Source organism: Chrysemys picta, chromosome 12, assembly GCF_011386835.1.
Source record: "Chrysemys picta bellii isolate R12L10 chromosome 12, ASM1138683v2, whole genome shotgun sequence".
Taxonomy (NCBI): domain Eukaryota; kingdom Metazoa; phylum Chordata; order Testudines; family Emydidae; genus Chrysemys; species Chrysemys picta.
In genome coordinates, this window is record NC_088802.1 from 43921545 (window position 1) to 43935056 (window position 13512).

Below are 13512 nucleotides of genomic sequence, written 5' to 3' on the forward strand. Positions count from 1 at the left end.
GACTAGAGAGGGAAAGGAGAGGAGGTCTCAGACAGACCCCTCCGGCATTCATACACACCAGCCGTCTGGCTCTGTTTGCACGCTACCTCAATTCTGTCATGCCCCAGGAGAGGAGGCAGCGGCTCGGTGCTAACGTTCCCCACGTCATAGACTCTGCTGAACACTGGCACGCCCGTCAGGAACACATCTGGGCTGGGCAGGGTGACTGCAAAGACAAAGCACATGGACCGTCACCTCCCAGCTTAAAGCCCAGTCGGGCTCTGCTGCAGGCTTGCATCACGGATGAAGTGGCAGGCTACTAGGAGATCCACCTGGCTGCGCCGGGGCCTTGACTCAGCAAATCTGTAAGCATGTGCCTTAGCTGAACTGGGGCCTAGAGCTGCCAGGGTGGGGACTGGAAGGAAAGGGCATGCGGGGGGGGGAGCAACAGAGCCCATGTGAATGGGCTGAATGGACACAGAAATACCCATGTGTATATTCAGAAACACCCATGCCCCTGGCATACACCCACCATCAGAGTACATGGGAGTCTGCCAGGGTCTGGGGTAGAGCACCACAGGGCGTCAACTTTCAGGCGCTAACTGCAGAGAGAAAGTGTGGCCTTGTGGTTAAGGGACTGACTTGGCGCTCAGGGTTCTGTTCCCAGCTCCTCCACAGACTCCACGGGTAACCCTTGGGCAAGTCACTTAATCTCTCTCTGCCTCAGTTCCCCCTGTGTAGAACAGGGATAACAACATTTCTTTCCTCCCACCCTTTGTCTGTCCTGTAAGCTCTCCAGGGCAGGGGCTGTCTCTTGCTAAGTGTCTGTACAGTCCCTAGCGCAATGGGACCCCAATCTCCATTGGGATCCTTAGGCATGATTGTAACATAAATACATATTAACGACAGGGCCCTCCTCACCGGGAGTTGGGAGGCACTCAGCTTCTCCTAGCATGGGACCATGGTTTGGCCAGAGCATTGGGGTCCCCCAGGATGAAAGAGCAGTATAAAGCAATGGGTTATTATATCAGCCCCCCTTAGCACTTGGCTCCTCCAGGGGCTGCAAGGAAATGCCTCTTTATTCCTGTTGGCAATGGTCAGCAGTGTAACTTCCCAGTCCAGTCCATAAAGACATTCCCACCCCAGGTGCCAGCAGGACGTATGGTACCTCCAGCTCTCCTCTCGCAGAGGAACGAGGACTTTGCAGAGCACGGGCTACTGCTCCAAACCCCTTCTGGGTCGAGGAGGTGCATCTGGACACAGCTCTCCTTGCCCTCGGGCCGACCGAAGGGGGTCCAGTTCTGGAACGAGTCCACAAGGCTCCCATCGACCCAGCGCAAGGAACCCAAGGAGCTGAGCCCAATCCAGACCACACCGGCACTGCCAGGGAGAAAGACAGAAAGATCCTCTGCTTAAAGAGAAACAGCATCGGCAATGCAACACAGACTGCAGGGAGCGGCTGGGAAAGGGAGCAGAGCTTGGGGCAGGTGGTGGTGCGGTTAGTGCCTTTGACCCCTGTCAGCAGAGGAAAAGGTCTGACATGTCAGAATGGGTGGCCATGCTTCGGTCTCCATCAGGGATCCCCCAAAACCACAGACCCCCATTTCCTGGAGGCTCCTCTGCCCTAGAAATGGTTCCTATTGCAGCCTGCCCTGGTGTGAATGAACTAGTGCCTGCTGTAAAGGCCCGCGCCATCTTGTTTTGGGTGCTCCACATTCACTCGCAGGGCTCCCGGGTCGTTACACCTCGCCCACAATTCCCAGCACAGCTGCCTAGAGGATCCCTGAAGCGTGTGCATAAGGTTTGATTCCCAGGGGTGCTAAGCTCCCGCCCAGGGATTTTAAACGGAGTTGTGGGTGCTCAGAACTTCCGAAAATCCAGCCCACCCTGTCTAGGGCTCAGAATGGCTATTGCACTTGTTCTGTTGCCTGCTTTGTGTGGATCTATCCTATACCAGGATCCACACGTGCTTTAAGGGTGTGAGCTACATCCAGGTATGTCCTCACACAACCACACCTGGACTGCAGCACACATTGCCTGACTGCCTCTAGGCCTGGTTCACTGTAATGTACCCAACACTGCCTTCGGGCAACGGGGCCAGGGGAGACAAGGAGCTTGCCTGTATTATTGCCATGGTGCCTGAACAACAATAACCTCTGTAGTAGTGACATCGCCATTGTCATCAGAGCAAAGACAATGGGGCTGGAGCATGATACGCACCCAGAGAAAGTCTCCTGCAGGAAGCTCTGCACCTCCTGAGTTCTTACAACTGCCAGATCTCCACCGGGGATCCCCTGGCAGAGCCTTCTCGCATCCTGCCAGGTCTCCTGGGCATGGTTGAGCCAGTAGCAGTTCAGATTCTGTAAATGGATTCGTCCACCTTGAGGGCAAGAGGATTCATCTGAAGATTAAGAACAACAGCTGAGAAGGGTCCCCGTGCTGCCAGGACTTCCACTGTGAACCCTTCCGGGCTCCGCCTGACAAAGCACTCGCGGTGGAAGGCGAGTCACATTCCAGAGAGCCCAGCACTGCCAGCTCCTCCAGCTGATGTAGACCGAGGAGACGAGCCCTGGCACAGTCACATGGACTGAGGAAGGTTACCAGCCGCTTTGGGAGTGCGTTCCTGCAGGTCCTTATTCCGCCCCGGAACACTTGGCTGGTGGAACGTGTCAGGAGGTGGTAACTAACCCAGCACCTCTTGGGTTTCCTTCCCCAGCACTATGACCTAGCACCACGTCGCCATCTCCGGTGTAACGTTCGGCAAGGAGAGACCTGCACCATGGCATGAGCCTCTTCCACGCCCAACAACGCCCCCTCTGCACAGGCAGCACCGAGGCCTGAAGGAGCGTAGTGAGGATACCCTCCATAGCAGGAGCTCCCTTCCCTTCAACACCCCATTAGCTCTAGTTGTCCCAGTGCTGAGGTAGAAGGATCAAGAAGGGCCAGCGTTGCTAATGCCCTGGCTCCCCCTCTCTGGTAGCACTCCAGAAGCAGATGGAGGCCTGGGATAAAGCTCTTCAGGTGACAAACCTACTCGCCTCATAGAGGATGCAAAGAAATTGCAAACGGCAGCTCCAGGGGGACTGTTTGGTGTGAGACAGGAACAGAAACCCAGAGCCTCACCTTGAGTTGCTGCCATCCACCTGGCCCTCAGGAGAAAACAGAAGGAACTGGGAGTAAAAGGACCTTGTTCTGTAAGAAGTGACCCTCCCTGGCATAGGAGATGGGAACTTTTGCAGCACATAAAATCCTGGGTTTAGGAGGAAGGAAAACTAAATGATACCGAGTGTTACATCGAGTTAGCATCTTTCATCCTGAAGGATCCTAACGCACTTTACAGATTTCAGATACAGGAATCACTTCAGCCACCACTGAAATGCAGCCACCTCTGGGGTGGAACATGACTGCTGCTTAAAAGCCCACAGGAGTAACTTAGGCAGGAAAGTTAGAATATCCAATGGAAACCGCCTGGGGAAGGTGGTTGCATGAGCAGAAAACTAGGCCAAGACACTGGGGCTTTAAATGGCCATCTCTGGTCAGTATTAGGGTTGATTACAAAAGAACCCTCAAATGTGGGGGCAGTGGAAGCCGGCGGTAACCCATAGGAGAAATCCTGCATTCAGGGTTTGAACTAGTGAGCTGCTCTCTCTCTGCCTTTCCCTCCTATTCCTTGCCTGTCTCTGCAATTCCCCCACTTCCTCCGCTTTATAACGCCTTCTGTGGGTAAGGACCCCAGAACTCATCTCCCATTTACTGATGTCCCGGCCCAGACTCCAGGCTCTGCATTTTTCATGGCCAAAGCCCAAACCCTTTTGTTCTCTTGTCCAAAGAGAACGTGTTTAACCCGGAGAGAGCTGGGACAAGCAGGACTGGGGAGAAAATGGCATTTGATATTTAAAGCGCTGCATCAGAAGGGGTAGGAGATGACGAGTTTGTTATTACCCCAGTGTCGGGAACTTAAGCAATGGTTGGCAGGCCTAAGTGCGGCCTTCTGAGCCCTCACATCCCTCTGATGAGAACACTTACATGATAATAAGAAAAATCCAATCCAATCAATGAGACCGTCACAGTATCCAGCGTGGTTGCCCGGGAGCCAGGGAGCACCCTGTCTGGCATTCCTGGGTCTCCTGGCAACAACCAAAATGCTCCTTCCACAGGAAGCCAGAAAAATCCATTGCCGTGGCAACCCTAAACAAAGTTTGATCTGTTCCAGGCCCCCATCAATTCCTCCAGCGAGGGAGAAACCTCTCCTGGCTCCCCCGTAGAGTGACCAGACAGCAAGTGGTGAAAAATCAGGACAGGGGGTGGGGGGTAATAGGAGCCTATATAAGAAAAAGATCCAAAAATCGGACTGTCCCTATAAAATCAGGACATCTGGTCACCCTACTCCCCCGTCCTGAGGAGCTGCATCCGCAGGCTGCTGGCAGCGCTTTGGCTGGGCCTTTCTGATAGACCAAGATCTCTTGAAAAGTTTGCTACAGTGGGGGGGGGGCACTTAGTTTGGATTCCCCCCCAGTGGTGGTTTCTGCTCCCTGTCTCCCACTCCTCCCTGACAAGAGGGGTATGGGATGGAGGGTGACTCAGAGGGTTCTGCCTGCACCTACAAGAGTAGGATCAAAAAATCCCCTCCACTGTCTGTCCTCCCAGGAGGCACAGCTCCCTTCTCACCTTCAGGCAAATACAAAATCACACTCCCACCTGCAACACACACATTTCCTCCTCTCACACCCACTTTCTGCTCTGCACCTTCACTCATATTGTCCCTTGCATGTGAAATGGTCTCCCAGCTCAACCCAGGAAGCTGCATGGCCCCATCACCGCAGTACACAAACACCTCATCTACATTCCCAAACTTCTCCCCACAACATCCCTGTGGGAGCCCGAGGCACAGAGAGAGGAAGTGACAGGCCCAAGGTCACACAGGGAATTGGCAGCAGAGCCAGGAACTGAACACGGGTCTCCTACAGCCCAGTCCACTGCTTTAACCACAAGACTATCCTTTCTCTGGGTCCAAAGCCCTCTCTCTCCTCACTCCAATCCCTCCCCAAAGCCTAGTCCCTCAGGAAACCTTTCGGGGCTGGTCTCCTCAGCATTCAGCTCTCTGCACTCTCCCCTAACTGGACGGTTGCCCTGTGCTTGGTCTGGTCTGTGTTGCCTCCTCAAGGCAGAAATGGGGGGTGAAATCCCAGCCCCGCCGAAGTCAACGGCAAAAGTCCCATTGAGGCCAACAGGGCCAGGATTTCACTCGGTGTCTTTTCTGTGCATCTCCAGCACTATATAAATAATGCACCTGCAGGGCGCAGTGCATGGTCCCTCCCGCCCCATTCTCCAGGGGCGCTCTCTTCAAAACCCTCCTGCCGCAGCCCCACATAAACAGTCCGGACATCCGGAGATTCCGTGCAGGGGGAGGACAGAGGAGGCGAGGTCAGTCTTTACTGCAGGCCTTGCAGCCATCTGGGATGCCCCAGTTGATAGATTGCTACGGTGGGCTCGCTCAGCCTCCATGCTGGTGCTGACACGATCTGTGTGTTCACATCTCCTGGCGCGATGCTGAGTCTTCTCATTCCCATTGCCCCACACCAGTTCCAGGAGCACAATGCCAGCTCCCCGGGGTCGGATGGCAGCACTGACTGCCCTAACGCCACAGGCTCAGCCTCTCGTGGCCTGGGAACTTGGAACTGGCATCCAGCCCCCAGACAAGATATAGCAACTTGTGGTACCTGTCTCCCCTGCCTCACACCAGACACACTCAGCACAGCTCTCTTGCCCCATACCAGGTATAAGGACAAAGCATTATCTTCCAGGGCAGGCTTCCCTCACCTCATATTGGCTACAGAGACTGGGCAGCATCTCCCCTCGCCCCGTCCCTGCACCCCTGGGCACAGAGAGTCAGCTCACCTTGTTTCCCAGAGGAATGGTGCACCAGTTCCCGCTCTGGGCACACTACATGCCTGGGACATCTTCCGTGACTCTCTGGAGTGACAAAGGCTGGGGAGAGGGAATCCAGCCAGTGCTGTATTAACACAGCAAGTAGGTCACAGTGGCAGTGGACACCCCAAACTCTACACTTATAGGGCCAGGCAGTGGCATGTTGGGGGGCAGGGAAAGGTTTGGAGGTTTGAGCTTCCGTTGTTGAGATGGAGGAACAGCTGCAGCCCTGGGGTAAGCAGATGCAGCTTCCCACGGACGTTAATGGGAGCCGTGTCTGCTTACGCCAGGACTGAATTTGGCCCTAGTCTGCCTCCAGTGAAAGACGCCCGATGGGTCCTGGGCAGGACACAGCAGCAGCTGCGGTGGCTGTATAACTAACTCTAGCCACCTGGGTTCCACTCCACACACATGGCCAAGCCTGTCCTCTCTGTTTCCTTCCACGCCGGGAAGGAGCTGCTGGGATAAGGTGACTAGATACTCCTTTTCCTCGAGCCTCACTAACCTTCTGCCCCAGGGGCCTGGCATCAGCATCCACCATGGAGCTGCAGTCACAAGAAATACAAAAGCAAACACACAAGCTGGCTAAGTTCCCTGTTAAGCCCCTCGCCGGGGCTCTCTCCTCCAGATGCCTCTCCTCCAGCACGGACCTGTCCTGGACTTGCCACCACCACTGCCGTGGGAGAGGAGCCCCTCCCCTGGCCTGGCCCAGGCCCATCGGAGCTGCCGGGGAGAGGAGCCCCTTCCTTGGTACAACTCAGCCCCATCAGAGAGAGGCGCCTCTCCCCCGGCCCGAGCTGCTGCGGTGAGAGAGGGCTGGGGGGGGGGGAATAGTCCTCACTCCCTGCCGCAGCCCCGGGACAGCCTGCACCCCCAAACCCCTCATCCCTAGCCCCACCCCAGAGCCTGCACTCCCTGCACCCCAACCCTCTGCCCCAGCCCTGAGCCCCCTCCTGCACCCCGAACCCCTCATCCCCGACCCCACCCCAGAGCCTGCAACTCCTAGACAGAGCCCTCATCCCCCCCACACCTCAACCCTCTGCCCCAGCTCTGAGCCCCCTCCCACACTCCGAACCCCTCGGCCCCACCCCCACCACATGAATTTTGTTAGGTGCACCAATATGAAGGTGATGTCTCACACATCACCTCCATATTGGTGCACCTAACCAAATTCATTCCGCACATGGACATAAACAATTAGAGGGAACACTGGGAACTTGTCCTGCAAAGCACACAGAGCCAGAGAGCCCAGGGCACCGGAGCATTCAGCCTGTCCCGCCCCAGAGCCCCTGTCCCAGGGACACTACAATGGGATGATCTAGTAGTAAATGTGAAGTACATTGGCCAGGTATTATTTCTGTACAATGGGCTTGCACCAATGGCTTGCTCCATAGTTCTGACCTATGCTGCTGGGCATGACCAAGAACCTAGAGAATGCCCATAGCCCAGTGCCAAAGGCATGGACAGAAGCCCATCACCAAGGCAGGAGCCCAGTGCGGGATCTACAACGGACTGCACGGAGCTGCTCTCCCAGTGTGAAGAGTCACCACAAACCAGATGAACCAGAAAGAAGAGGGGTCAGTGCTCAACCATTACGAGGAAGACTCAGGCAAGAAAGAGGCGCTCAGAGCCTTCCACGGCTGGGCCTGCAGAGCCAGACAGTTGCCAGCTACCACTGAGCTGTTGCAAACCAAGAGCTTAGAGCATTTCAAAGAGAGAGTAGGTGGAAGATTAAGAAGCCACCTGCAATTGTACAAGCTGAAGACTCCAATCTCATAGGCTATCAGACCCCCTACTTCAGGGCATGACCTGATCCCCAGGTGAGGTCAGGAAGAAATGTCCCCCTTTGCAAAGTACAGCACAACGAAGTGCATTGTGAAGGGTTCCTCTCTTTCTCTGAAGCACCCAGCATTGGCCACTCTTGAAGAGAGAATATTGGAGTCACTGGACTATTGGTCTGCTCCCCGAGGGCTGAGAGGGGACACTATACTGGCATCATCTTCATCCACAAAGACCCCATTGTCTCACCCTGGCTGCTCGTGCTGCCTCTTCACACGGACTGTCTCTTACAGGCTGCACACACAGGATGGCCTCAGTCACTCTGGTTTTACGGAGAAGGAGAAGAAGGAGAACACAAACGCAAGGGGCTGAGGGATAACTCAGTGCTTTGAGCACTGGCCTATTAAACCCAGGGTTGTGAGTTCAATCCTTGACAGGACCATTTAGGGATCTAGGGCAAAAATCAGTCTGGGGATTGAGCCTGCTTTGAGCAGGAGGTTGGACTAGATGACCTTCCAACCCTGATATTCTATGGGGTCCAAGATGGTGCAGGGCAGAATTTGACTACAGGAGACCACATGGCAAAGTCAATCTAAGCTCTCGTGTTCTCCTTTCCATTTGCTTCAACATGAACCAACATTTAAGCTTAAACGTGCCAGGTGCCTCCGCCCAGAAGCCCCGTGAGAGCTGCCGAGCATACCAGAGTCACCGCTGCGCTCTACTGCGAACCCAGCCGAGTAGCGATAGACCCACAACAGAGATTCTGCACCAGCCATCCTCTTGCCTCCTCACCCCTGAGAACCTTTGCCCTACTCACGTGCCACAGACAAGGCCCCACGTACCAGCAGTCCCTCTGCCCAGCAGGAGGAGAAGCAGCCAGCCCAGCTGCAAGCCCTGGCTCAGCATCACCCCTGCCATGCAGCTCCACAGGGCATTAAAGTCTCCGAGAGAAGGATCCACACAAGGGCCACGGAAATGACCTGTCTGTCTAGGGTTTCGTACTAGGCCCATAACTGTAGCATCTGGGCTAAGGCGATGCTGAGCTGCATTCTCTCTCTCTCTGTGGGAGTTACCCCTTCACTGTCCCGCCGAGCCTCTTCTCACTCTGTCTCTGTGTCCCCGGTGCCGCAAGCTCTCGCCCCTCACTGACTTTGCTGTCTTCTGCGGTACGTTGATAGCTTTTATAGGGCTTTACTCGGCAACTATTTTTTTAAAACCCTTTCTTTGTGGCTGCCCCAAATCTCCCTGGATACGCGGCTGCAGCCCTCCCTTCTCCAAAGGTCTGCGTGGAGGGAGCTTTCCTCACACAGAAAGGCAGCTGGTTTTAACCTGATCCTCTTCCCTGTGCCCCTCTCAGTGTACAGCAGAACCCACCAGGTCCCCTCCACTGCTTCCCTGACTCACTGAGACCAGGGCACTCCCTCAGCCATTCCTCTCCGCTCCCTGTGATCGCAGTACCCCTCTCCAAGCTGTCTGTCAGCCTCCTGCTGCCTCCTGCACCTGTTGCTCAGCGCACAGCACCCCTAGGCCTCCAGGATGCATCTGGCATTTCCCCATCTCCTGAGACTGACCCTCCTTCTCCAGACTGCCCTGGCACGCCCCCTGCTGCCACGCCCCCTTCGGACTGCCCTGCCACGCCCCCTCCAGACTGCCCTGGCATGCCCCCTGCTGTCACACCCCCTCCGGACTTCCCTACCCCGTCCAGACTGCCCTGCCATGCCTCCTGCTGCCACACCCCCTCTGGACTGCCCTGCCACGCCCCCTGCTGCCACACCCCCTCTGAACTGCCCTGCCATGCCCCCTGCTGCCACAGCCCCTCCAGACTGCCCTGCCACGCCCTCTCCGGACTGTGCTGTCCTGGCCCTGCTTTTATGCCCTCCCCAGGCTGCCCTGCCAGGCCTTGTGCTGCTGCTCTCTCCTCCTTTCTAGTGTGCAATCCTGGGGCAGAAGGGAAGGAGCAGGAAGGACAGGGTCACAACTTGCCATTCTTCCTCCAACACCCAGCACTGCCACATGCCATGGAAGTTCCCCGACCAGTTCCCCATCTCAGGGGGGGGAAAACAAAACAAAAACCAACACTGATCCCAAATAAACGCCTTGCAATATCTCACCCAGAGTCTCTTGTCCACTTGGCATCTTCATCCTCCAGAGGACGGAGAGGTCAGTGCCCTGCTGGCTGTGGATCCAGATGTTGATGCTCTCTCCTCTCCCCACTGCCCTGGGGCACTCTATACCCACCGGCCCCACAGGCAGGATCACGCTGACAGCAGCTCTATGGAGCAGGGACCTCCCCGCAACCTGAGCCCTGACTGTCACCGCATAGATGCCAGGGAGGGCGTATATATGGCGAGCTCTCGGGCTGCTGCTGGAGAACTGCTCCCCTCCGTCTCCGAAGTCCCAGGTGTACAAGGTCCCCGGCAGCAAGGTCTCAGCGGTGAATTCAATCACCTCATGGAGACTGTAATGGGGCCGAGCAGAGAGTGAGAGGCTCACCTGGCAGAGGGGAGAGAGAGAACCAGATGCAGAACTACATGGGTATTGATAACAGTCACATCTCAGATCCCCATCCCCCAGCATGCCATGGGAGGGCCCTTTTCCATCTCTCTCACTCCCACAGCCTCTCTGCCCCACACTGGACGGGGCCTGTCTCCAACCCCTTCTGTCAGGTGGGGGCTTCATACAACACCCTCAGCCCCCATCTGGAGCTCCCGCTAGCCACCTTTCCTTCTACTCTCAGAGAATAGAAGGCGTCATAAGCCCACATCCAGCTAAAACCCTCTCCCAGTGCCAGCTGTCGCAGAGCAGCGGCCTGTCCCCACTGGCTGGGGAAGAGAAATACTTCACACACAGGGTCTGTCTACCCAACAAAAGCTGTACACGGCCTAGCCTACCAAAGCTAGCTTGGGTAACAAAAGCCGAGAAGTCAGCGCAGCTCAGGTCCAGCAGGACACGCCTGGCACAGACCCTGGGTACGTCCTCAGCTCCCAAGCCCGCGCTGCGCGATCTTCACTGCTATTGGTACCTGTGCCGGCTGGATTCAAGCTAGCTCAGGCAGACCAGCCCATGCAGAGCTTTTGCTGTGTAGATATACCCTCGGACGAGACCCGGCCTAACTCATGGTGCATTACCTGGACAGGATACACGGCATGGACAACCGTTCCATTGCACACACGACTCCGGATTTCATTGGAGCACACTTTCCCACAGTCCACGGCCCCTTTGCTGCCTAGTGACCCACACAGGCAGCGGTCCTCCAAGTCCAGGCCATAATGGGTGTGCGCCTTTTGAGAGCAGAGCGCGTGGCAGGAGGCCTGACTGTGTGTGCCAGGGTGGAGGTAAGAGTAGAGCAGGACTGTCTCTCTCCTGGTCTCTGGGTCCTTCACACAGGAGATAAAATCAGCCGCTGAAAGGGAAACAGAGCTAGGTGAACCCTTGGCTGGTCTGTTATTAGCGAAGGTGTAGAGAGCTCAACGTGGCGAGGAGCTTAGATCACATGAAGAAATTGGAGCCCAAATGCAAACCCTACACAGAGGCACTAACCAAAACTGCAAAGGTGAGTAATTGCAAAGGCTTTGCTGGAAACTGACCCCTGGTTCTGCACTGCCTGGAACTTCGGGTCACTCTTTACACCTGCTCAGAGTGGGGGGTAAATTGCTCCCACTTGGCAAATTTGGCTTTAGTGGCATTTTATACCTAGTATCCGCTCCCTCGGCACAGATGTAAAGAGCACCACGAAGTGCCAGCACTGGTGAATCAGGTCTGCTGCCGTTCCCTTTGAACTCCAGATAGGCCCATTCCAAATCCCGCCCAACCCTGGACTCCAGGGGGTCGGATCCTGCGGCTCGGATCCTGTGAACCACTGGGTCCCTTCCTTTCAAACTTCCTCTACAAGTTCCCTTCTGGGTGGAAATGTCTCATGCTTCCTTTTACTCCAAAGGTAATTTTTCTGGTGAGCAAAACCTGGTGAGCTATTCTTTAGTTTATATCACACTAGCCATGGACTTGCTGCCCTGGGAAAACCAAGGCCTTTGGCAGGTTTGGGGAAGTCAGCTCGCCTCTTAGGCATAACTCGGCAACTGCACGGGCCTTTGGTGTGTTATTCTCCTAATCCCCTATTGCTCGGAGGACTTTCCTTTTGACATTTGTAGACCCTGTCAAAGGGTCAAATCCTGGATCCATAGCAAAACTCCTGGTGATATAGGTGGAGCCAGGACTTCGCCCTATATTTATAATAAGCCACCCCCATCACACAACACTTTGCACATGGAGTTGGCTTCCAGCACCTAGGCTATCTGGGACCTTAGGTGACCTTCTGGGTCATCTCTTCTTTCTTTAACCCTGAAGCAGTTTTCTGGTCTGACCCAGCTTTCCCTGTGGATTCTCTCCCCTTCATCCATCCCTGTTACTCTTCTCCAGCTCCCCTCTTGGTCTGAATCAGTATCTGGTGTCTGTATCAGTCCACCAGGCCGGCTTGCCGAGCCACGCCCTAGTGTGCTTTGCTTTGCAGCAGAGTCTGGATAGCTGTGCTTGGCTTTGTGGCAGAGTCTGGATAGCTGTGCTTGGCTTTGTGGCAGAGTCTGGATAGCTGTGCTTGGCTTTGCGGCAGAGTCTGGATAGCTGTGCTTTGCTTTGCGGCAGAGTCTGGATAGCTGTGCTTTGCTTTGCAGCAGAGTCTGGATAGCTGTGCTTGGCTGACGGAGGGGTGGTCGCTATGGGAAGGGGCATCCTGACCTCACATGGGGAAAACTCCCAGAGTCTTTCCAAAAGGGGAACAAAACGGAGACAGACGAAGCGTCCCTAGAGCTGGACTGATGAGAGCCAGAGAGGCCGCACGCGTTGGCAGCCTGTGAGTTACACAGCTCTCGGTTTTCTCAGGTGCAGTCAGAGAGTCCAGAGATACAAAGGAGGGGCTGGACGAAGGCAGCTCCCTCACTACCACTGAGCACCAGAGGGGACAGTCAAAACACTGTGTTTATCTGAGGAATTCCGCCACCCCCCTAAATTCATAACACATGCTTGGGATGCTCCATCCGGCTCGCATGGGCTGAGGGTGGGGGGCAGACACCTCGCAGATTTGTTCCGTGCTTGGAATTCCATCCGGCAGCTGAGATCTTCCCTCCCCCGCCAGCCCAGCCTCTCCATCAGCGCAGGAGGTGCCATGGTGGTGGTGGGGTCACTCACCACAGGTCAGAGCTGAGAAATCCGCCCTCACTAGCCCGATGCTGCTGGCGCCTGCTGGTTGGAAGCAATGGAGCAGCTCCGCATCGCTCACGAGCGGCCCCTTCTCTCGCACCCAGGCCCCGAGCCAGCGCAAGGAGCAGCTGCACACGAGGCTGTTAGAGACGAGCTTGCTGTGGGAGGAGAGCGGAGGAAGGGGAGGACAGTGAGGAGGGAGGTCGGGGACCTCTAAACACCTCCCTCTGTTTGTGCAGAGCGCCCCACCCCCAAAAGGGGAGAAACGCTCATGATACCAAAATGGGGGGGGGGCGAGGGAGGGGGTCAGCAGCATAAGGGATGGAGAGAGGAGGGACAGGGACAAATACACCCAAGGCAGGGTGACAGAAGAAACGGAGACAGGTCTGAAGGAAGGCACATAACCGTACAGAGACTGCAGTCTGCCCAGGTGGCGGAAGGCTCCTTCCTCTATGGTGCGGATACAGTTGTAGCTCAAATCCCTGCCAAGGAGAGACCAGAGAGGAGACCCCGGTGAGGGAGGGGAGATAGCTCTGGGCCCAGATTCACCCTCAGGATGGAGCAGTGGGGGATGGGGCTGGAAAGCTCGGGGCTAGCACGGAGCGTGCATTGGGCTGCTGCAGAGCTCAAGAG

General features: G+C 55.8%; 1 protein-coding gene across 7 annotated transcripts in view; it reads right to left on the reverse strand.

The window, feature by feature from the left end:
* Nucleotides 1-13512, reverse strand: part of LOC101952064 (polycystin-1-like) — a 64081-nt gene that overhangs the window by 44325 nt on the left and 6244 nt on the right. For all 7 annotated transcript variants that reach the window (XM_042841087.2, XM_042841088.2, XM_065562777.1 and 4 more), the window contains 7 exons: nt 13290-13361; nt 12868-13037; nt 10815-11089; nt 9798-10179; nt 2200-2380; nt 1148-1359; nt 87-205 (listed from right to left, as the gene is read on the reverse strand). In XM_042841087.2, the coding sequence (XP_042697021.2) occupies nt 87-205; nt 1148-1359; nt 2200-2380; nt 9798-10179; nt 10815-11089; nt 12868-13037; nt 13290-13361 (1411 nt within the window). The remainder of the gene's footprint in view (nt 1-86; nt 206-1147; nt 1360-2199; nt 2381-9797; nt 10180-10814; nt 11090-12867; nt 13038-13289; nt 13362-13512) is intronic.